The 11,721-nt window shown below is 38.7% G+C and overlaps 1 protein-coding gene across 5 annotated transcripts; it reads left to right on the forward strand.

Annotated features, from left to right (window-relative positions):
- Nucleotides 1-162: 162 nt before the first annotated feature.
- LOC119013298 lies at nucleotides 163-8,974 on the forward strand. Of its 5 annotated transcripts, none has more exons than XM_037087684.1 (6): nucleotides 163-315; nucleotides 1,744-1,818; nucleotides 1,913-2,050; nucleotides 4,666-5,700; nucleotides 6,017-6,121; nucleotides 7,153-8,974. In XM_037087684.1, the coding sequence occupies exons 1-6, from the start codon at nucleotides 293-295 to the stop codon at nucleotides 7,976-7,978; spliced, it is 2,202 nt and encodes a 733-aa protein (XP_036943579.1). In that variant the 5' UTR covers nucleotides 163-292; the 3' UTR covers nucleotides 7,979-8,974. The 5 variants fall into 5 exon arrangements, with proteins under 5 accessions (XP_036943579.1, XP_036943580.1, XP_036943581.1 ...); XM_037087685.1 differs by having other exon boundaries at nucleotides 1,913-2,014; XM_037087686.1 differs by having other exon boundaries at nucleotides 1,913-1,978.
- Nucleotides 8,975-11,721: the final 2,747 nt, after the last annotated feature.

Raw genomic sequence — 11,721 nt, forward strand, 5'->3', positions numbered from 1 at the left:
TTCAGATCACTTACAGTTACTGATGAACTCAACAAAGAACATTATATTGTATTGTAGGGACATGAAGCTGTCTGTGAGAAGGCAGGCCACAAACCACTTCCTGAAACAAAGACTGGTAAAGATGATCACATTACTGATTGGCTTCCATACTGGGCAGGTCTAGGCACAACACAGAGCACTTCCTGAGAAAAAGGGTTGTTGTTTATCATACCTTCTGAAATCCTTCTCATAACCTACCAAGAGTCTTTCCACTGTCCTTGAAAACTTGACACATAAAACTGATGGTACAGCAATGATGAGTGGACAAAAGTCATGGTAGGTTACAGAGTTTCATTATTTTTAAGATTTGTTTTGCAAAACAGTATGAAAATTTAAAGTGAAGCAAGGATCATTTTGCAGGTTGCAGTTTGTGGTGCTGTTGAATAAACAAGAGACCTTTATGAAGGAAAGATTTACTGAAGAACTGTTGTAATGCATTAGTTTTAGCTGGGTGTATCTGACAAACTGGCAACTGAGTGCATAAAGATATCATCTTTATTTTGACCAAATTAAACGTTATGTAACCATCATGCACGAGCTGATGTGTACACTGAAATATTTTGAGCTTCCTCTGTACACCAACACTGTTTAACCATGTAGTGAAATGTTTGTTGTGTCTGCTCCAAATACCAATGCTTGTACTGTATTTTGTAAATGCAAGCAGTCAACTTGTGAGACATAGACTACTCCAGTAAGTGAAAGTAAAAGCTGATCTAGACTGAGCTTCAGCAGCAGAGTTAAATAAAGTGGAAACCTTTAAAATCTAGTCTTTTTTAGCGTGAAACTTTCTTTAAAAAGCTGTTACTTTGGTGTACTGATTTCATAGACAGTTTAAAACTCTCATTAGTAGAAGCTACATTTTGGAAAGTACTGTTGAGGAATATGGATCTTTCCACCATTTCTCACATTGAAGGTTCAGTTGGAGGGAATGAGCAGTATGTATAGGAGGAACAACTACAGCAAGTAAACAGTCATTATAATTATAAAATGTGGCAGTGCATTGCATTCAACAAAGAAAACAGCCAACTGGGAGAACAATTTCAAAATCGTGACTTCCTTATCTCATAATTACAATAAAAACTCTCTCAACTACATGATTACTGGTGTTACACTGTAAACACACAGATTCTGTAACCTGATTATGATTTTCAGCTACATAAAGTGGTGTAGGGATGATGTATTTTCGTGGGCTAACCCAGAAGTTAGCATCACTCTGGTTCCCTCAACAAAAAGCCTGTGGGAATTTTTAAAATGAATTTTGGATCATTGCCAAATATAATCTCTATGGCAAACACAAGTTTATGATATTTACCTAATCTTCACAGATGAAGACCACTTTTGAGATTTTCAAAGCGTAAATGAAATAGCTTTAAGTAAAAAGCTAATGTCAGGCTATAGATCAAATACAATGCAGTTGCATGACTTAAACGTCACAAAAGTCACAAACTTTTTCACTCTCAGCCCCCTAAATACGGTGGTGGTGGTGGTGGAGGGTGGTGCAGTAGCAGCCTGATGTTGAGCGCCTGGTCTCGAGGCTCTGGGGGATATAAAAGTCCGGTCTCTCTTTAAATACAGTTTGCTTCTTTACTACAAAGACCATTCTGTCTTACTATCTTATTTTATGTAAAGTCAAAACACATAAGGTGTTAATGTTACAGCATGAAAAACTTTGAATCCTGACTTATTTTCCTTTTGCCACCACAGCTATGAGCTTACAATAGAGTTACAAGGACACGCAGACAGCGTACCAAGTGAAGAGGAACCGATGTTGGTGAAAAGGTAAAGAATACAATACGTGAAACTGATGCAGTGTTCCTCCAAAATGTTTATTTTAAATTGTAAAACATTTTTAAACTTAAACATCCTGGCCCAGTGGAGCTGAAGGCGGCCATGCTGCTTCCTGGTCCGGTGGCGCTGAAGGCGGCCGTGCTGCTTCCTGGTCCGGTGGCGCTGAAGGCGGCCGTGCTGCTTCCTGGTCCGGTGGCGCTGAAGGCGGCCGTGCTGCTTCCTGGTCAGTGGCTCCAAAATCTTTAAGAATTGCTCCTGCAAGGACAAAACTCCTCAGGTTACCAAGGAAAATAGATCCTAAGCATACTATATAATCGAGTTATGTTGCACTACTGCAGAACATAACCTGTTATCATATCAAACATTGCAATATACAGTACAGTGTGTCTTTAAGGCATGCACCCAATTTCAAAGTTGTCACTTTTAAGCAGCTTTTGACACATTATACTTGTTGGAGTTATAAAACAAAGGTAATGAGCACTATGTGATATTGAATATGTCTTAACCGGTCATTTATAGTATAGTTCACTTTAAATTGACTTTAATTTGTGTTATTATGATTCTATGACTAAAACAAAGTAATACATCAAAAATATAACTAAACTGTAGGAATGTACAGATTTGTTCAAATTATACTGTCACAATAAATATTCTAACAAATGTTAACAGTAATCCACTCAGAGCAATAATCCACTGCCACAATAGTCCATAATAATCAGTAGGCCTAATATGTGTTAGTGTTGTTTAGCACACTTCACATTAGAGACCTATAAACTGAGGACACACTAAAATAATCCTAAAGTAATGTCACGTGGCAAATATTAAACAGCAGAGGAGGTCTATGAGGGACCAGCAGCTCCCACTGGACAAGGATACAGCAGACATGACAGATAACAACACACCCTCCCTCTCAAACGTAACGCCAACGAACTGGACCTGCTATAATTCACCAAAACAGGTGTCACATCAGTCTTATGTTATTCACATGTAACATATACATTTTATTTGAGCCTTTTCCTAAAGCAAACACTTAACCTAGCTAAAGATACGGCATTAGCTCCTCCTCCACCCACATCATGAAAACAAAGTGTTTTTCCTCACCTAGTTTCTCTTTTCTTGTTTCTGAACCAGATGAATGGTTCGTGTTGACGCCATGCCGTGAATGACCGGTACCGGCAGCTCAGTGCATCTCGCCTCGCCTCTCCTCGCTTAGGAGTACTGGTCATCATAGCAACGCAGCGTGGTAGAAAGCAGGTCTGATCAATCAGTGGGCCAGGTGTCATGTACTTTTCACACCTTTTCCATCGGGAAACTCCTCATATACTGAGACTGGACTTGCAACTTGAGGGGGCCCTATGCACCCACATAATCCACCTATAGCAAGAAACAGCCCTGCCTGGCAGTCACACTGATCAAACATAAGTCCCTTAATTTAACATTTTTCCATTTTGCCTGTTTCAATCAATTGCCTGTTTACTAATTGCTGTATAACTCCTGGCTAATTAAAATGGACAAAGAGGTGGATTCTGGGTTAAGTTGAGACGAGCGAGCCTAGTTAGTCAAACAAAACCACTTGCTGGAATGCTACCAGGCTGGCTCAGGCTAACGAGCTACTGAACATGTTTACAAGATCCAAGCAAATTAATAATCTACCCAAATACACACAACAGTTTATAAACCTGCATACCTTTCAACACAAATAAAGAAATGCAGTTACAATTCTATGTCAGTTACACACTAAAAGATTTATTCTGATGGGTAAAAGTCTGTGGCCGAGTCAGATAATGTTGCCAACCTCTAAGAATTGTTTTTCCTGCAATGTCACCCAGTGGTGGAGATGAAGTTGGTAGATGGCACAAGTGTGAAAAGGAAACAGACACACAAACATGACACCAGATAAAAAGGGTTCAGTTAATAAGGAACAAAATGTAATTTAACTCCCTCGTTTTATCAGTTCTGATCATTTTTTTTTTTTTGAAAGATGTAGAATTGAATCATCAAAATAGGTAACAGTAAACTTGGTGACAAAATTGACAATAAAAAACGTTTATTATTTATTGTTAATAACCAAGTCCAGATGTAGTACCTTTATGGCCCACCACTCCACACTTTGGGAATCACTAATTTATGCCTCTGCTGCCCAGACTATTAAGTTTTTTTCACACGAAATATGAGCAGGGGACAGGGTGAAATAAGATAAAGTTATTTTTACCAGTTTCATATTCAAGATTTTCTGAGCTTACTGAAATCTTTTTCAAGATAAAACCCAGGTTTTTATGTTCGTATGAGGTTTATAGCATTCTCACTCTCTGCAAGATGTGTCTTTATAGATGCCGACCACTAATAGGCAACAAATATCTTCTCTCAGCAATCTTTGTTATCTAATTGGCTTAAGCCGTGATAATGAGTGCATTCAGCTCATTTATTTATTTATTTTTTTATAAAGTATTAACACTCAGCACTACCTGGTCATTTGTACCACAAGGTAATTGTACTTCTACTTAGGTAAAGGAGCTGAGGACTTCCTCCACCAATGGACATTACATTCAGGAGTGGAACCAAACACAGAGATGAAATTTGAGTGATTAACCTGATTGTCATCATGGCTTTAGGACATGTTTTAACTGAGTGAATAATGAAAATGTGCCCACTGTTTTAATAACATATTTCAAGATCAAGCCAGATTGTATAATATTTCCTCCTTCATTCAACATTTGGTAATTCATTTTGAAATGCATGCATTCATTTATCCTAATTGAATCAGTTTTACTAGATAAAACTATAATAAATCAGTGGATAATTTTAATTTGACACAGACAATTTTGTCTTGCCTTACAGTGAGGAACAACAGGAGGATTTGTGCCAATACACCACAGATACCCTCACCTATATTGAGACAGTGAAAGGATTCTGTGAGGGGTTCTATACATGGATGGATGCAAGGGAGGAAGAGTTGTCCCAAATGGGGGGCATCAAAGGCAGAGCTGTCAAAGCTGACCTGAGCCTTAGCCATGTTATGTGGCTAGTGGTGAGAGCTCTGTGGGTATGTATGATGACTCCGTTTGAATGTCTGAAGGCTCCAAGGGAATATAGGTCAGCTCTGAGGAAATGTAAGTCAGCTCTGTGCGAATGTGTGAAGGCTCTGTGCGAATGTGTGAAGCCTCTATGTGAATGTATGAAGGCTCTGTGGGAATGTGTGAAGCCTCTATGTGAATGTATGAAGGCTCTGTGCGAATGTGTGAAGCCTCTATGTGAATGTATGAAGGCTCTGTGCGAATGTGTGAAGCCTCTATGTGAATGTATGAAGGCTCTGTGCGAATGTGTGAAGCCTCTATGTGAATGTATGAAGGCTCTGTGCGAATGTGTGAAGCCTCTATGTGAATGTATGAAGGCTCTGTGCGAATGTGTGAAGCCTCTATGTGAATGTGTGAAGGCTCTGTGGGAATGTGTGAAGCCTCTATGTGAATGTATGAAGGCTCTGTGGGAAGAAAAACATGAGAACACGCACACCCAAGAGAGTATAACAAAAGAGCATGAAACACCAGAGACAAAGCTGGCTGATGAGTTGAAGAAAACTCTGGGAGGTCTGAAGGAGCTCGACCGCTTCCTGGAGGCAGTTGAGAAGTTGGCGGTCACCTCACTTCATGTGTTCATGGAGGAGAACCAGGTGTTACATCCGCCAGAGAGGTTTAGCCCTAAATGTGTTCAGGCTGTCATCATCGCTGCACGACAAATCTGTCCTCTCCTCCTCGAGTTCAAAAGAGATGCAGGTGACTTCTTCCTCCCCAAACTTCACAATGTGGAAGTGCTGTCATACCAATTGGAAAAATACATAAAGACCACTTGGAAGATCTGTGTGAAGTTGGAGAAAAGGTATTAAGGTCTTAATGTTATTTGCTGACAATGGTCTTGAGCTTAATAGTAATTACTCTATAACAGAAACATTAAATGGAAATTATTGATTTAATGCAAAACATCTGGTAGACATTGATGTGGATTTGTATATATATATATATATATATATATATATATATATATATATATATATATATATATATATATATATACACACATACACACACACACACACACACACACACACACACACACACACACACACACACACACATACACCACACAATACGCTTCGGTGCATAACATGAGACATGAGTGATTTTTCCTTTTTCAGTCTATATGTCCAGATTCCGACTACAGAAACTGTTGTGAACCTCCATGTGTCTGAAGAAGGTGTTCAAGAGAGGCTTTGTGACATTAAACTGCTAAATGAAATCAGGTAAGTGTTATACATGGATAACATTAATGGATGTTTTGATCGGGGCAATATGTTACTACATATACGCTGAATGGCCGCAAGAGTATATATCTGACCTCTAAACAGTGGTTACTAATTCTGCATCATAATATTACAAAAGACATGCCATCATACCATATATTATATTTATATATTTAGGAAAAACATTTTCTCAACATTGGGGAAATGGCATTTCATTTCCCTTGACGATCAATCAATGGGGCCTATCACACACATACGTATCAATTCTCATGATGTGTTTGAAGACTTAAAGCATGAAACCTGTGGAAAAAATCCTTCAGCAGCTGAGAGACGTAGAATACAATAAAATATACTTTATTGTTCCCTCTGTGGACTCCTTTCTTTGGTTCACTGTTGCTACATTTGACAGTTTGTTAACCTGCAATTGACATTTGATGATTACATACATACCTTGTATATATATTCAAGTGGCAATAAATGACAAAAACACACAAACAAAAGCAACATACTGAACATCTTTACAACACAAGTAGTATCGCTCAAAACAACATATTGAACTGTACAATAGCATCACAAAGAAAATCAAGTTTTGCATTATAAAAAACAGCAAATCATTGACATAGTTGGTGTCAGGCTCAGGCTATGCCTTACTGTTAAGACTGTTAATGGATGAAGGCACAGATGTGTTTTTAAAACGACTGAGTCGACGTGTTGGTACTACACAGGGTCAGCCAGTATTCTCTGATCAATCAGGCAGCTGACATGAACTCAAAATCAAGAGTCTCAAGAGTGAAGATCCATGGGAACAGAGAGGGATTCTAGAATTTCTTTTTTTGTCTTGTCAGATGTTTGAGGGTGTTAGTGTTTTGTTTTTGGGTTTTTTTGAGAGAGAGAGTTAATGATGTTGGTCAAAGAAGTGAGGGGGCTGCTGAGACGCTTTTTCATATTCAATATAATAATTTAATAGATTGTTTGTATAAGAAGTATTTATCAGTGGATTAATTTTGTCTTTTTTGTCTAATTTTCATCAGGATGGGCGAGCACTTCCGAACGGTGCTCTTGTTCAAAGACGAGTCCTGTTCGGACTTCATAAATAAGTTCAATAGCTGTGAACCCAGGATGCTGGAGTCTCTAAAACACCTGGACGATGCTGCTGACAATCTGAACTATCTGAACCAAGTGGTAAAGACCTTCGGTGTGATAGGCAGCTTGGTGGGGATAGGTGGAGGTTTTCTTTCCATTTGCGGTTTGGTATTGAGTCCTGCAACAGAAAGAGTACCTCGGACAAAATCGGGGGCATATCTGGGAATTTTCTGCACAGTCATCATTGTTCTTGCATTCATCATAGAGTTGAATTGGGAATACAAACAAAAAAAGGCCAGTGAACTCTTCCAGAGCTTCATGAAGGACATGCAGAGTCTCCAACTTTGTCCGAAGGAGAAGACCAATCACCAACTGGCCCAAATACAAGAAAGTTGTGTTGTGGAAGAAAGCATGGTGTTTAGCAAAGTTCGCACTTTAGTTAAATCTATTGACTTTGTTGCTGACATTGAAGGTACTTCAGATATCCCATATATTTGTCAGACAGCAGTCAAAGGACATTTTAACAATCTATTTTTGGTTGGAGCAAATGTTCTTTCCCTTGCAACGGATGTCGTCTTCATCATTAGGCATTGCTGCAGTCTGATCAAATGCAGCGAGACTGAAGCCTCAGAGATCATCACAGCCAGAGCTGCACTTTGGAGATCACAGATGGACTCATGGAGGAAGATCCATGACTCTCTATGCAAAGGTCAGAGAACATCGGATGAACACCAAGCTGTCCTGGATAAGCTATTTAACCAGGGAGGGCAATAGAGAGCAATGACTCCACAAATGAAATATCAGTCTGATCAAGTGGATGACAAATGAAATAAGAGTGGCAACTGAAGGTTTTTTGTATCTAATTATATTTTTATTTTTTGTAACTCTGAGTAATATGAATAAATCATGTTGGAAAAGCGAATCTAACTAATATGTAGATTAATGATCATCAGCATAGAAAATCATTTAAATCCATCTATGCTTAATCAGCTGTATTTCTAATGACAAACATGATTCATTGCGTCTCTGTATATTAACTTCATCACATGGTCAGTATGAGTGTTGTCACTATGAAGCTTGTCTCAAAACATAATGCTCGTGTATCATTCAAAAACAGATTCTTTGTTGAGTAAGTGAACATCTTTTACTATAAAGCTGCAATGTGTTGCATTTTGTAATTATTCTATAGATATCTGGCTATATTAAAAACATTTTCTGTCTCATAACAAACAGACACATAGTGACAGATGTATATTAGTACTTGGATGGTTGTTGATTTGTTTCAAACAATGTGGCATTGTGTTTTCCAAAGCTGTAGTGTCATTAGAGGTGTCTGCTTTACCTTCATATTTGCAAAGTCTAATTTTTGTAATTTTTTTAATTATGTTGCGGTATCAATGTTTTCAATCATTTTACAACCTGAATATTTCACTGGTTATTTTTCTGTAGGTTGTTATTTTCACAAGGAAAGACCGTTTGACTTCATTTATATGATATCCAAAAAAAGTACAAAAACAATGCTTGTACTAAACTTTACAATCAATAAAGAGGATTCTTCCATCTCTTGTAAAATGTGGTTCACCAATTTAGGAAAGTTCCTCTGTAAAAACATAGGTGTTACCTGTGGCCAGGTCAGTGCCCTGTGGGTGTGTCCTCTGTCTCCGCCCTGCTCTGCCTTCCTGAGCTCAGGTGTGGGCAATCACCTGAGCAGGTGAAAGGAGGCAGTATCAGGGCGGCTCTCTCTCTCTCTCGCTCTCTCTCTGATTACAGGTGTGTTGCAGGAGGAGGGAGGCTGCGCTGGCCTCACAGTCTTTTGCTGTTTCCCACTTTGTTGTTGATTTGAGTTTGGGTTCAGTTCCCTGGCCTATTAGAGTGCCAGGGCTTTGTTGTTTTAATTTGGGTTTGAGTTCCTGGTAGTCCTGTTTTCGTATCTTTTTGTTTTCTTTCTCTACGTAGGTTAGTAGTTTTGATTAGGCAGCTTCAGTTGGGAGGATTCCCCAGATGCGACGGTCATGGCTGGTCTGGGGTCTCTTCTCTCTTTTTTTTTCACTTTGGCCAGGAACTCTTGCCCTTTTCTTTTGTTAAATAAAAACATTTAAAATTGACTTTGAGTCGGCATCCTTTATATGTTACTGGCCTCTTTTTGTTCGAGTCTCTTCAATTTGGGGCCGTAACAATGGGTAAGAACTCTGTCCTGTAAGGAGTTCATCCTGAGGATGTTTTGTAACCTCCACTGCATGACCTCGCCTGGGGATATGTGTTCTGACAATTGTCTATGTATACGACATTACCTATGGAAATGTACGTATGTTGGTGCCGGTGCCTGGAGTGTACGCTGCGCTCTCATTGTTCCAGCGGAGCCAAGCTCTGTCCTTTCGTCCGTTTCCTTGAACTCTGGTCGCCCCTCCGTAGGTCGTCGAGGGTGCTCGCTGCAGGTCATTCACTAGGTCCCCCCGTGTTACACAGGTAATGAGTGGAGGACCGAGGAGCCTCTTTAAGAAGAAGTTACAGGTCTGTGAGAGCCAGAAATCTTGCTTGTTTGCAGGTGACCAAATACTTATTCTACCGAGGAATTTACCAATTAATTCATTAAAAATCCTACAATGTGATTTCCTGGATTCTTTCCCCCAATTCTGTCTCTCATAGTTGAAGTGTACCGATGATGAAAATTACAGGCCTCTCTCATCTTAAGTGGGAGAACTTGCACAATTGGTGGCTGACTATATACTATTTTGCCCCACTGCATAAGATTAGATGTCTTAATGTCAACCATAATCAAACAGTCACATGATCCCTGGATTACATTTGCTGTTTGAACTTGCTATAAAACAACTGACACAAAGAGCAAAATAGATTTAATTTCACAGCAAACATCTTCTTTACAGCCGATACCTTCTCATATGAAAAAGTAATCAATTAGATAAGATTATATAGACTTTATTTATCCCACAACAGCTCAAGATGCAGCAAGTACATGAAAAAGAGTCAGACTGACACCAGCTATAAATAAATGCTTTTCTCGGTCTATGCTGACTTCCATTTTTAGTTTTAACTTTACGTGCTTAAACAACAGAATCCTCTGCGTTGCTTTCATTTTCATATCAGTGTGGTCTTACATAAAAAGCCATCTGCTACACAGTGTACAGGAGAAGGAAGACTGCTGTGTGCAGAGCACACTAACAGTAAGTTTTGGTTTTACATATTTGACTCACAAAGAACATTTTGTCTCACTCTCTTAAACAAAAACTGTTACAGGATGAAAAACTTACTGACTTATTTTCCTTTTGCCACCACAGCTATCAACCTATAATAAAGCTACAAGGAGTCATAGATAGTGTGCCAATTATTTATTTTCTTTTATTTTTTTTTTATTTTTATTTTTTTTATTAATAATGTGTAAAACAGGCTCTGACATTAGATAGGATAAATGGAAAATTAATCCATAATATAAAGAGTAACATCATCTTCCCCTAATCTGAATTTATTATAACAGGACAGGACCAAGCCAGGGAAACAAAAAAATACTGGAGACTCAAAAACTTTTTTAAAAAAAAACAAAAAAACAAACACAATGTATGAGTACATTGACGTTCACAAAATGTTGCTTACTTAATGCAACAAACATAAATTTGTATTTAAAGTCTGAAAACATTTTAAAATCTTGACCTTCATTCTTTTTTTCCCCCCAGCTGGTAACAAGGAAACCAGCAAGGAGTCGTAGACAGTGAAGACAAATAGATGTCGGGGAAAAGGTAAAAAATATTCAAGTTGTTGCTTTTCAGACTTCATTCACAGCAAAGCCAAAAATATGAGCACGGCCTAATACGTTTTCTGTTTTAGAAGTTAAAACATTGATGACTCCAAATATTCAGAAAGTAGCCTTCAGATCACCTGCAGTTATTGATGAACTCAACAAAGAAAGATCGTATTGTATTGTTGGGACATGCATGCAGCAGTCTGTGAGAAGACAGGCCTAGAAAAAACTCTTAAACCACTTCCTGGAAACAAGTTCGGTTAAAGATGATGACCTTATAAGAGCGTACTCTTAACTTACCAAGAGTCTTTCCACTGTCCGTGAAAACGTGATGCATTGAACTGCTGTTATTAGCAGACGTGTACGGTGGCCCTGAGAGCTCACAGCACTGCAGCTTAAGAAAACACATGCAAGTAGACAAAACACAAGCAAATTAAGAAAATATTCATCAGTTTGAAAAAACACATGCGCAGCATTTAGAAAACATGCTGCTAAGACCACAACGCAACATAAGTGTTTCCGGAGCCCTGCTGGAAAAAACAACATAGACCAGCATATGTTGTGTTTTGATGCTGGTTTGCAATAATAAGTTGTTGACACATCCCATGTTGGGATGCTGGTCCATCAGCTGTCTGTGAGAAGGCCTTTGCACAGCACTGCAAACACAAACCACTTCCTGAAACAAAGGCTGATAAAGATGATCACATTATTGATTGGCTTCTATACTGGGTAGTTGAGGGTTGTTGTTTATCATACCTTCTGA

This window comes from Acanthopagrus latus, chromosome 23 (assembly GCF_904848185.1).
Source record: "Acanthopagrus latus isolate v.2019 chromosome 23, fAcaLat1.1, whole genome shotgun sequence".
NCBI lineage: Eukaryota > Metazoa > Chordata > Actinopteri > Spariformes > Sparidae > Acanthopagrus > Acanthopagrus latus.